Genomic DNA, 12,995 nt, shown 5'->3' with positions numbered 1-12,995 from the left:
AAAACATGACTGTCGAGCTCATGATTGTCATACTGCAGAGACAAACTCACTTCAACAATCTATCATTTGACTTCCTATATGATGAGGCTTTTGAAGAAGTGTGAAGTCCCGGATGATGAAAAGGGAAATTTTTTTTTTTAGTCTGCTGACCAGCTGAGATCCATGCCAGATCTCTCTGGCATTTCTACCGCAGGGAGGCAAATCCTCAGTGCATTTATTAAAAATTCCTGTATCCTGGGGACTGAACACAGCTAAACAGAGAGAACATAGTAATGAAAAAAAAGGGGGGGGGGCTCTTTTAGCTTGTTTACTGTTAGTTCAGTTCAGACTAAAAAAAACAACTCTGAGATTTTGTCTCTCTGTGGACTTTAAAGTATGAAGGACCAGTAGGAGAATTTTCCCTAAAAGCACATTGAAGAAGACAATTCATAAACTAAAAATATATATAATTAAAGAAAAACATCTTTCTGGACCCTAATAGATTACACAGACTGCTCACATAGTTAGGAGAAAGTGCATCTGTTGTTTACCAAATAAAAGGCGTCTGCATAAAGTCAATGATTGAAGAATGAGGACAGGAATGGAGAATTTCCTGTTTCTTGCAGTACAGCATTAAATTCTTTGATGCAGTCTTCAGAAAATGTCAACATTAGAGCTTGGTTGAAGGCTGCTGTTACTGTAAGTCACCCTCATACTCACACAGTGTACAGTACATGGTACTCTGTGTGCTGGGCTAGTTTCTGGCCTTACAGCAGCAGCAGCAACAAGCAGGTGACCTTAAAGGTGACACCTCGTGATTGTGAAAAAGACATTTTAAAAAATTCTCTAAAAATAACTTGATATAGTCTTCCAGATGCCGAGTGATCACATTTAAGATCATTAAGGGTGTGGTGGCAAAGTCACCAAACAACATTTCCTATTTGCTCATAGAGGTGCAGCGATGTGAACTAATGCAATCATGAAAGAGACTTAAAGAATAATAAAACAAATACACAGTTAATATTTATAATTATTATTACACTTACAAACACTCTTTCACCACTTTTACCAGGGCTGCAAACTTCTGACTTCCTTTTTGTCAGCACTATTTATTTTTGTTCATAATGAAACAAATGTTGGTGGTGGTATGAGGTCGACCTCTCTTTAGAAGGTTATTTTTAATGAATTTTTTTATCATAGTAACAAATAAGTAGGGCATAAGTAAAACACATGCCAGCCCAACCTCAGCAGCTTTCATCTGAAGACAAAGCAATCCCTCTGACAGCAACTGGGTGGATGCTAATATAGGATTAATTGTTGTGCTTTGTTCACAGTATTGTTCACTGAACAAGGCATTTACTGAACCGTGAGCTTCACAACTCATAGCTTCAGCGTGAGTGGTGAACACGACTGGCAGGCTATGATTTCACCGCCATCTCTAGGTTTTGTTCTGCATGTAAAAAAATCACATTAAAAAGAAAAAAATGTGACATCATATTATCACTCATTAAAAACACCTGAAGCTACCACCTGTAGAATATGGTGACTTTTGCAGTGCTTGTGTCCAGTTTTGCCTTGTGACTAGTCTGATACAGCTCATTTTAACATGTGCATTAAATATTATATAGAACAACAGTGTGACTGGACAATAAGATGTAATAATAATAATAATGGTGATAATAATAATAATAATAATAGCGCACTTAGTTTTATTGCACTTTTTGTACTGTACTACCTCAGTGATACTGTTCATTTCATTGTACGTTGCTCTGCTCTGTATGATGACAATTAACAGAATTGAATAAAATTGAATTAAAAATAATAATGACAATAGAAATAAAGTATTCATAAGTAAAGCTACAGTTGTGTTTCCAACATTTTTCTTAGCATGAAATTGCTGGGAAGTTACCAAATCTACATCTACAGCAGCACCGCCTGTTGCAAAATGTCTTCATGAGAATCGTCTCTTGTGGGACTTCTACTGGATTAGTATGTCTAAGGTTCTGAGGCATGCACTGCCCACAACTTTAGGCAAGCACAACCAGATCAATGATGTAGTTGAACCATAAAATATTGTCCAATTTACAGTAAATAACAAAGACCAACCATTAGTTGACTAATTGAGCAGTCGATTAACAGAAAGCTAACTGCCAGTTTCAGTATAGAGGGAAAGAAATTACCAAATTCTCTTGCTCTAGCTTTGTAAATGAAATATTTTACCTCTCTGACAGTAAACTGGATACCTTTAGGTTGTGGACTGTTGGTTGGGACATTTTAGGTTGCATCTTGGACTTTTTGAAATAGTCCCAAAACCCAAACCAAACAACTAATCTGGAAAATAATTCACAGATTAATTGATTAATTGTAGCCCTAAAAAAGTTTAGAGTTAGAAAAAAATCAGAGTATCAGAGGAGTACCTGTTTGTCAGTAAACTGTGGTGTACCTGTTATAAAGGACATAAGATCACTTTCTTTACATATTAATAACATCTCAGTGAAATGACAGTCACTGGAACACATCTTGCTTTTTTGTTCTCTTAATGAATATGAAGAGCAGCTGGTAACATGACCTGCAAAAGAGTCTGAATGATAATTTCAATATTGACCAAGGATGATACACAGATGAAGACATCATGTATAATCCTACACAAACACACACATACATACACACACACACACGCACTGTCAAAAGCAATCGTCCACTAAACCCAAAGTATAAAGATCCACGAGGGAATAAAAATGGTTTCTAGCTGCCCAGCAAGTCAACCCGTTTGGAATAAAGGCTTGTTTCATTCAGAGAGATATCATATCTGTTAGCTGTTGTATTCACCAAACTAGAAAAACATATTCAGTGTTTATAAAAGGACTACTGAAAACTGTGGCTATAACAATGGAGATGCATGAGTGGCAGGTGTGCTGTATCGACCTGACACCGGGTGTGGTTACTAAACTATCAAAGAGAGATAACAAACAGCAGCAGCTCATGATCAGAAAGACTATTAAGCACTTTCTTTTCTTTTAAAATGAAGTTCATTCTTATAGGTTAGAAGTTAAAGGATGATTAGTTTCACTGTGATCTGAAACACCACATCAAGTGGTCAATTATTCATCCATTTGCACACTTAGTACACTCATAATGAGCTTTTCTCAGCTTATAGTGTTCATTATCAGGCAGAGCAATGTAAGATAGGAGAAATGTGATCCAGAACTCCAGAAATCAGTCAAATGTAAAGTGGATGCTGTGTGTTGTTTCACTGCAACATTATAATCAATCATTGCAGGCTGACATTCCAAAAGGTACAACAAGCAGGAAAAATACTTCTATTAGAAATAAACACAGTGTTTCAAGAGCTGCTGTTGATGTTCATTTCTGGCATGAACATTTATACATATCTGGACAGGAGAAAGGCTTCTGGAACAAAATTAGACCCTGAAAATGACCTAAAAAATGACATGTTTGTAGACCAAGCAGGGACCATGTCAACACCTGACCTGTTCATAGTCCCTGATTTTACATCTCAAAGCTGAAGGGTCACAACACAATCATCTTGGAAATGGTCCTAAAAGTTGCCTTAAAGAGACTTTTAAAGTTCCTAATGATTTGTGATTGATCTTTATTCTTATATCTAAAACTAAAAGATCAACACAATGAAGAGTAAGGTGCAAGAAGCGCCTGAATGTGACCACGCCAGTTGGGCATACACGCTCAAATCCACATCCTTGTCATCGGTGAAAGTATCACATTATTGGGAAGGCGCGAGCCATTAAATCACCTGACTTGGCAGCGTAAAGACAAACACAGCCACAGTTTACCCAGGAGTCTATTGATTTTGGATATATCTCCAATTTCAGCTTTGTCCAGTTCCTCCAAGTGTAAAGAACACTCAAACTTTGTACGTCCTGTGCAAATACACCTGACACCAGACACATGACACCCGCCAATGGACAACAAACCACCCACCTCATTTTAAACACGTTATCTGATTTCCCATGTAACAGGAATGCAACATGTGCCACTGTACAGGTTCATTCTACTGTCACACTCACTGTTACCATTCCTACTATTAACATCAATATGAAATAAGATATCCAGTATCTCTCTGAATAATGCAGCTCAAGCAGTTGAAACCTTAATTACATCATCTAAAGAGCTTTTGCTTACACTATCTGACAACTGATCTGCATTTTTTAAAACTTTGATACAATACTACATAACATGTAACTTCTGTACCTGTGGGCTGTCCTGGGAGACCTCCAAAGAGGGAAGGTCTGGGCTGTAGACAGTCATCATCTCTGGCAGGTCCAGCTCCTCAGGCTCCATGCCTCTAGCAGGTCTGTAGATTGACTCCGGGGAACCCTGCTCCTCCTGACAGAAGCTGCTGAAAGACTCCTGAGAGGAAGCCCAGTCTGTGCAATCTGCTGGCACATTTAATGTAAGTTCACTCCTCCCAGCTGCTCCACCTGCTACTCCCAGCTTCAGGCCACTCCCACTTCCTCCTAGTCCTCTTGCAGGTTTGAGAAGCGGTGTGGAAGGGTTGCTGTAGCTGGGAGTGTTGTACTGCTGGTGCACTGAGCCGTGGGGGATGCGCAAGCACTCCTGCCTGATATCAGGGACGGAGGAGCTCATCCGCTGGTCCAAGATGTGTTCCATATGGACGCCCGCCTTGCTTGTGTTTGTCTTGCCCCTCAAGAGTTTTGGCAGCATCTTCTGGCGGAGATGCCGAAGCATGCCCGGCTTTTTGGAGTCCATGATGGGAGGGGGGTTCAGTATGTAGTTAAAATTGGGACATCACTGCTGTAGTACAAAGACACACATGAAAAGAATTATGATTAATGTTTCATGTTCTTACAGGTCCAGACATTCACTCAGGGGTGATGAGTAATTAACAGCATGAATTCTTATAAACATGCAAGGAAGCTTGATTTAGTCATGAGCTAAAAAGATGACTGTACTCACATGGGAATAAAAGATTTACATTCATAATACAAGGTTGGGGGTAGGGGCAGCCTGTCACATAATTACATTATCGACTTAATGTGCAATTACATAATTATCAACACCATCATGTCTATATGGACTTATCGTATGATATGTGGGCATGACCTTGATCCATTTTTTTGACCTCAATATTGCCACACTTTACATTAGCAGCTGAGAGGCTATTCATGTAACATTGGCTATATGGTATAAAATGATCTTCAAATGACAATAATATCGTTTATGGTGATTATTTCTGAGACAATATATTGTCCAACAAAAGTAGTTACAGAGAAAAGCTGAGGGTTGGGGGGGGGGTAAAACGGGTCAGAAGTGACTTAATGGTTGCTGAATGTGTAACTGATATCACCCTTACTAAATATTATTCAGTGGGTGTGTTTTACTCTGACATCAGCTATCGTGTGTTTACAGAAAACACTGTGACACAGCTGAGCAATCATCACCTTTTCTAGTAAATGTACAGTAATGTCTACATTAATGTCAGTCATTACTGTACATTTACAGTACAGTATATAGTGTATGATAAAGAAAAAGAAGGTAAACAGGAAATCTGTAGCAAACCGTGATGTCAACAACCTGGTGGAGGGTAATAATTAACACATTTTACAAGACAATCATAAATGAATAAACCATTGCAGTGTCATATGTCTTATCAAACAGATCTTTACAACTTTTGTTTATATTCATATGTAAAATTATTTAAAATAAACATTGTAACTGACTTTTTATTGAGAAATAAAGTATAGCTGATATTTTGACGGCTAAATGTGATTCATTGGATTATTTACCACTGTGACCACTGTCTTTTCAAACACAATTTTAAATGCTCTGTCTGTTTTAGCTTATTGCCTGTCAGGACACTCATTACTGTGCAACATGGAGGCTGAATATGGTCTTTTTTTAGAGGGTTCTATACTTAGTTTTGTTATTTTAAAGGTGCAGTGTGAAGTATTTAGTGGTATCTACTGGAATAGATTGGGCAGAAATGAAATACAATATGTAAGTATAACCCAGTTAGTGTATAATCACCTGAAAATAAAAAATGTTGTGTTTTCATTACCTTATAATGAGCCCTTTATATCCACATAGGGAGCGGGTCCTCTTCCACAGAGGCTGCCATATTTCAAAGACATGTTTCTACAGTAGCCCAGAAGGGGCACACCAAAGACTGGCTCTAGAGAGGACCTTTTTGAAGTTTAGCAGTCCTTCACATTTGGAATGGGTGGAGTATTCATTTGGCTGCAATCTGCAATCTCACCTATAGATGTAACAAAATCCTACACACTGCACCTTTAACATGTTCGAAAGTAAGAAAATAGGGCCATACATATTATTTAGAGTTCTATGCACATACTGTTGTATCACGAGTACTGAGTAAGTCACATGATCATTATTTATTTTAATGAATTCAATATATGTTTTAATCCAGTCCTGATGGAGCATCATTAAATAACAAATACAGCACTTAGCAAGCAACACAAACACAATCTAATCTACACATCCATAATATCTTTAGAGCAAACAGCTGCATTGTTCACGTGACTCTAAAAGCTTTTGTTTGTCGCCTCATCAAATACTTTTCCTTCAATATTGAGAGCAGCTCACAGATATCATGTATTGTGTTGTGCAGACCAATACACAGACAGGCCACTACACCTGCCTCACCCACAATCAACATAATGAAATGACACCAACCACAACAACCATAACAATCTAAACACCTTAAAACAAGCTGAGCATGTGGTGTAAGTATGTGCAGTACTCATAGGTTATAATTATAAGATGAACTGTAATTATGCAGAAACTGAAGGCAGGTCTGAATGGGATGAATCATACATTAACGCTGCTGCTCATGTACAGTCTATTAAAAAGGGATTTACATTCATGCTTTCTACTGCGCTCCATGCTGACTTATATGCTCAGTGGAGTCAAAAGTTGCATTGCTTGCAAAACGATTAAACATTTAGAAGAAGAAAAAATAACATTCTTCCTCTTCATCATCATGTATCACTCAGGACAGGATGTGAGCAACAACACAACCAAATTACAACAGTTATGAGAAGCATGCGGACTTTGTTAAAATCTTTCAATATAAAAGCTGCCTCAGTCGGGTCAAACAGGATGATATCCCGGCAAACACTTTGTGTCTGTGAGTGTTGTGGATAAAAAATAAATCCAGTAAAAAATAAAAAGTACAAGCTATCAACCTGGAATTTGTAAATGCAAATAATTAGCATACATTTGAATCCACACCTCCGTGACCGAGCGTGACAAAGGAAGTATTTAATGTACTGTAGTACTATTCAACTGCTTTGCATTACACTGTATGTGTTCTGCTGTTTTGTCACCACTGTGTTGTAATGGTTTGTTCTTGAGGCTTTGTGTGAGTGTGTGAGTGTTTTTTTTATTTTTTTTAGCCGAGTCATCTATCATTGGTTCACTCTGTCTCAGTAAAACAAGACCTGTATTTCAAATGAAATGAGCAAACAGCAGCAGGAGAAAGCAGTCAGAGAAGCTTTAAGCTGTCATGTCTATAAACTATCTGTGCAACACAAATAGCTGCTGCTGCTGACAAAACCTGATTTCGAAAAAAGCAACAAGGCCCATAAGCCTCTTACCGGCTTCATACTTTGTGTTGTTATTAACTGCAACTGATGACCTGCCATGTTATCAGCTGGTAAGGGGAAGTGGAGGAAGACTGGTGGGGGAGGGAAGGGGAAGGGGAAGGGGAAGGGGGTGGAGGAGGATGAAAGTAAAAGAACGAGACAAGAATCAAGGTTTACACACCCACGGAGATGATGACAGACGTTAAAGAGCGAAATTGAAAAAAAATCCTGTTTTCACCGACGACATGACAAGACGTGTGGTGATTTAAATTTTTTTTTTTTTTTTTCATGAACTCATCCAAATGCGCTGCTGTGTATGCACTTCCAAGTCTACAACTACTCATCTGTGTGTCTAGTCTGGTGAAAAAACGGGTAAACTAGTGACTCAGATATCTGTAGCCTAGTTGCAGCATTCTCTGGCCTGACCCAAATATAAGGATTAGATGGATCACTGGAATAGTTGGAGAGAGAAAGTGAGACAGCAGGCAGAGTAAAAAATGGTGATGGCCACTGATCATCAGACTGCCTGCAGATCTGGCTTGAGTGATGAACATAAAGCTGCACTGATTAGTTAACTGAAAGAAAATGAATCATCAGCTATTTTGGTCACTTATTAATCATTTAAGTCGTGTTTGTCAAAGCAAAAACACCAAACATTTAATGGCTCCAGGTTCTCAAAAGTGAGAATATTCTGCTTTTATTAATATTTTTATTATAGTAAATGTAATATTTAGTAGTTTTGAACAGTCAGACATAACAAGACATTTAAATACATCACTTACTGCTCTAGGAAGCTGTCACGGTCATTTGTTTTGCTGTTGTCTGATATTTTATAGACCATAAAATTAAACTAGACAATACTGAATCTGTCCATAATGAAAAGAATTGCTAGCTGAGATGAATAACTGATGTTAAATGGAATAGATCATGTTCATCTTAAGTGTTCAGGTTTGAGTGAACTAAACTTTAAAACCATTTGATGAGAGTTTTCATTGTGATTATCATCTTTCAAGTTCATCTGTTTTATTATCTGTAGTCTGTTTCAATTTGAGTCACAGATGATTGCAACACTGCTGGCTGCTACTTGGTCATTTCTGATGCTACCAATGGATCAAATGAAGTCAAACTGTATGTGTAGGGTGAAAAGGATCACCACCTGAATGTGCAGTTCCTCTCAGCTCTGCACAGCATTTTCATTCACTGTCACATGTTTGCACAGCATCATTTTCAGTAGAGCAGCTGGCAGCAGTTTGTCAGAGAAATTATCTCTCAAAATCAGCTGTACGCTACCAGCTGACCACCTAACCGCAGATGGCGACTAACTGGTGAACACATATTTAGCGGCTTAAAAATCTAGATATTTCCATTAGGAGCTAGAATGAGGATATTGATGGAGGGGAACTTGACTCTGAATTTATGTTAATGTTGTTCTCTTTCTGATGGAAGAGTGAAGTCGTCACTGTTAATGATCACTATCTCACAACCTTCATGAAGTGACAACATGTTGCCAAAAATGCAAGACAGGAAACTTGCTTAACTTTTGATAGTTAACATGATAAAATGGTAGAAGAAGAAAATTTAAGCAGGGGCGAGAGAAACTTCACACATCAGCCAACAGGGAGCTCAAACAGAAGGTACATGAGACAGATCTGTAGAAGTGTGAAGTCTGGAGCACAAGGCTGTTGTTAAAGCTTTTTTATTTGTTTAAAATATCTCACTTTTAATCACTGAAAGAGATTATAAGAGAATATTAAATATATAAACGTCTTAATTATGAGAACTAAATTCACGACATGAAATGACTCCACCCTGGCCATGCAGAGAGAGCAGCAGTCTGTACTGTAGTTCAAGTCTAAACAGGAAACTGGAATGTTGACCATTACTAATGGACTGGTAACAGCAGGCGAACCAATGAACCTGCATTACTGCATAAAGACAACAGCCTGCATCCCTCTCTCTAGTTACTGCATTTTATTGTTGGGGGATGAAACACCTTCACAATACACTTATATTTAAGGATCAACAACATTATAAGCAGCCAATAATAGAGAGGTTAACAATAAACAGTGATGAGGACGTGCTGTGTAGTCAGTGTTATATAATATGTCCATTACAGAGCAAAATAAGGTTGAGAGTCATTGTGAAACCTGTGGTTCCTGGCTAGATGTTAACTGTACTCTTTGTGTTGTAGGCTGCAGCTTCTTAACAAAGACCCTAAGTGTTAATCATTAACTTTGATTATCCCCCAATAACCATAGCAGTGCTGTCCACAACCATTATGATAGCCACAATGATTTACAAGGAGCGTCATAATTATAAGAACCGCGTGTACCACTGACGCCATGTCACTGAACACTGGATTTGACTATAAAATGAGTTAGGTGTAAAGTGTGTAGTATTAGTTTCGGTTCATAGAGATTTCTGTTACAGTCCATTGCTTCTAAACGAGGCCTTGGTGTAATCATGTCACTGAGATAAAACAACCACAGATGAGTGGGTCTTTACGTTCACTTGACTTCACCTGGCCTAAAAGGACCTCACATAAACACACAGACTGCTGCTGGCTACAGAAGGTCCAGTCAAACCAATCAGGAGAACATATGAAATAAGTTTAATGGCAACTTATATTACATCTATTGACCTTTCCAGCTTTTTTTAGAGTACCCTGACGCTGTCGGCCCATGCAGCGGAGAAATGAAGGCTGCAGCACATGACAGTTCAAGGAGATCCCGAGGACGCTCATCCTTCCTCCACACAACCTTGACCATGAATCCACTAACCCTCACTTGCATCACATTTGAGTGATTTATCTGACTCTCTTACGTAAAGAGACCTCCAGTGAGGTAAAACAAACATCAACTCTTCAATCAACTGTATTCTGTTTGACAAGTTGGGCAGAGGTCAAAGGTAACAGGTTAAAACAAACATAAAGCAAAGACAATGTAATAATTGATATTGAAAGGGCAGTGATGAGTACAGTGACTGACCTGAAAAGAGAAGATTTTAAAAGAGATATTTATATTAAAAAGCAAGCAGATGAAGAAATTGAAGCGTGTTTAGTGGATTTGAAGGGGTGAAAGGAGCGTTCAGCATCAAGGACTGAAAGAAAACAGAAGAAAGGGACACCTGTGATGTATTAAAAAGAAAACAAGCACATATTATTCCTCAGGCTGACTGGCAGGAATCCAACTGAGAAAGATGATATCAGAAACACATTAAGATGGATTTGAAAAAAGAAAGGGTAAAACGAAAAGAAGAAGAGACTATAAAAGTGCTGCAAACTGAACTGAAATTCTATATGGATAAGATAACAAGGCATATAACTAGGCTATAATAACTGTGCTAATGTAAAATGCCTGTTTTATTACTGCTAATAAATGCATTAAGGAAAGTTTCAGTTCTCATTATGTTTTTCTCCTTTTCATGAATTTGCAAAAGAGGAAAGTCTTTGAACGGACAGTTGAGTTACATCACAGTCAGAATGATGTTAATGTAAAAGCCTCAGTGGGTATTTAGATAGGTGCTGGAGCAGACTGACACATGTACCATTAACTATAACTGCACATACTGTATTTTTACTTTCATAAATCAGGTCACCACCATTTGAAAAAAAACAAAAGAACACAAAAACAATGACTTTTCAAAATGCCTGAAAAAAAAGCAGATGATAGCATTTTAAAATGATACTGGGTTAATCCCTTGTTAAAAATGAAAGCACTTTCATTTCTGGAGATCTGGATGATGAACAAAACACTGATTCCCTCTGTCCAACATGGATAAATCATAAAAGTGTGAATGTTCATTTTGACAGCAGATATATCATACAAGAACATGCTGAATAGTCACACTTGTCTTATCACATTAAAGAGTGTTAAAAGAAAGCTATTTGAATATCTGATTTGCAGTCATTCAGCCTTTTTGTATTGTAGCTTTTCTGTGTTCTTCTCAGTCAGAGGGCTGAGCTGAACGATTGCATCAAAGCCCCGTCTTGTCAGAACAAGACAAGCTATTTCCTGAAACTGTTGTACTGTCTGTGGTTCCCTCTCTTTCACATGGGGCAAGCTTACTGCACAGAGCGTGCCATGAAAAATGAAAAAAGTCATGCACGAGATAAAAATCTGCCCAATCAGTGGATGCAGAGTATTTGCTTATTGATGGTTACAAGCTGTTTGTATAGTCTACTGTAAATCAGTGAGTCTGTAACATGTGCTGGAATGTCTTTGGGGGGGAAACTCTTATAAGACCTCAAAGTTTCAACATTCAATAAAGAGTTGGAGAGTAACATAACTTATTTTAACATTTCCTCATACATGACTACAGCAGATAAGATTCCTGTTCATGAAAAGGCTTCTTATTACAGGTGACCCGCTGCTTTGTAAGAAAACACCATACCAAACTCCATTTAAAAAACTGCTAATTTTAGTATCCTACCTGTAGTAAAAGTTGTATTTCAATATTGTGTATCAGAACATAAAGTGAGTCGATAGGAGCTTTGTTCGGCATGTAGCAAACATTCAGACACAGATGATAAAATCCACACATTCAAAGTCCAGCAAGCATCTGTTAGCGTCCAAGAACCGACTACACATATATGAAAAGTGTAGTGTGACTAATATTAATATCGAGCTGACTCATTAATTCGGTATGGGCAAACTTACACAAATGGAAACTGTTTTAAATCGTGTTACAGACAACAATATGTGTAAAACATCCTTTAAATTGCCAAATATTTGAACAGAGTTTGGTCTCAGCCTCTTTCCACACACATGTGCAGCATTCATGTTTTTTTTTCTCCCAAAGAGGTAATAACAAGTTAAAACAGGAGCAGTCGTTACTTCTCACCTGTCCACCAGCGGAAATGTTTCTATCCGAGCAGGAAAGGCAGCCCACCTGTCCAACCCCACCTCAAACACCTCCACAGGTATAACTTTAAAACTTGCTCCTTCTACACCCCCACACTAAATAATGTTTGAACTTTTACCTTGTTTTCCACCGGTGCTAGGAAGATCGAACCACGCCTGTTTCTCATTCACCTCATTGCTGCTGAGAGCTGCAGTTAGACAGACGACCACAGGAGAGACTGAGCGGCTCTTGGACAGACTTCCTCCTCCTCCTCCTCCTCTTCATCTGAGCGTCAGACGTCAAGCGACGTTAAACCACACACAAGTGACACAACCACTACTGGAGTAAAGCTTTCACTATTAAAGTCTCGCCACAGCTGTTGCACTGTGTTTGAGGACAAAACTGATCTGTATACCACGGAGACTTATTGCTGCTAAAACAAAGCTTCAGTATCACGTTAAAGCGTGATTACTTTCAAGTTATAACATGAACGTATTGCAGAGGGTGTCTGACCCACACAGCCCCATGCATTTTAATATCCTTCACCGTCTAAGCATATTTATTTACTGT

General features: G+C 38.3%; 1 protein-coding gene across 2 annotated transcripts in view; it reads right to left on the bottom strand.

Annotated features, from left to right (window-relative positions):
* Positions 1 to 12,529, bottom strand: part of mctp2b (multiple C2 domains, transmembrane 2b) — a 37,243-nt gene extending 24,714 nt beyond the window's left edge. For both annotated transcript variants that reach the window (XM_053316333.1, XM_053316309.1), the window contains exons 1-2: positions 12,426 to 12,529; positions 4,210 to 4,773 (exon numbers count right to left, since the gene is read on the bottom strand). In XM_053316333.1, coding sequence (XP_053172308.1) covers positions 4,210 to 4,728 — 519 coding nt within the window. In that variant the 5' untranslated portion in view covers positions 4,729 to 4,773; positions 12,426 to 12,529. The remainder of the gene's footprint in view (positions 1 to 4,209; positions 4,774 to 12,425) is intronic.
* Between the last annotated feature and the right edge of the window lie 466 nt (positions 12,530 to 12,995).

This window comes from Scomber japonicus, chromosome 1, assembly GCF_027409825.1.
Source record: "Scomber japonicus isolate fScoJap1 chromosome 1, fScoJap1.pri, whole genome shotgun sequence".
In the NCBI taxonomy this organism is placed as follows: Eukaryota; Metazoa; Chordata; class Actinopteri; order Scombriformes; family Scombridae; genus Scomber; species Scomber japonicus.
Note: the sequence above shows the minus strand (reverse complement) of the source record. Positions and strands in the feature narration are given on the sequence as shown.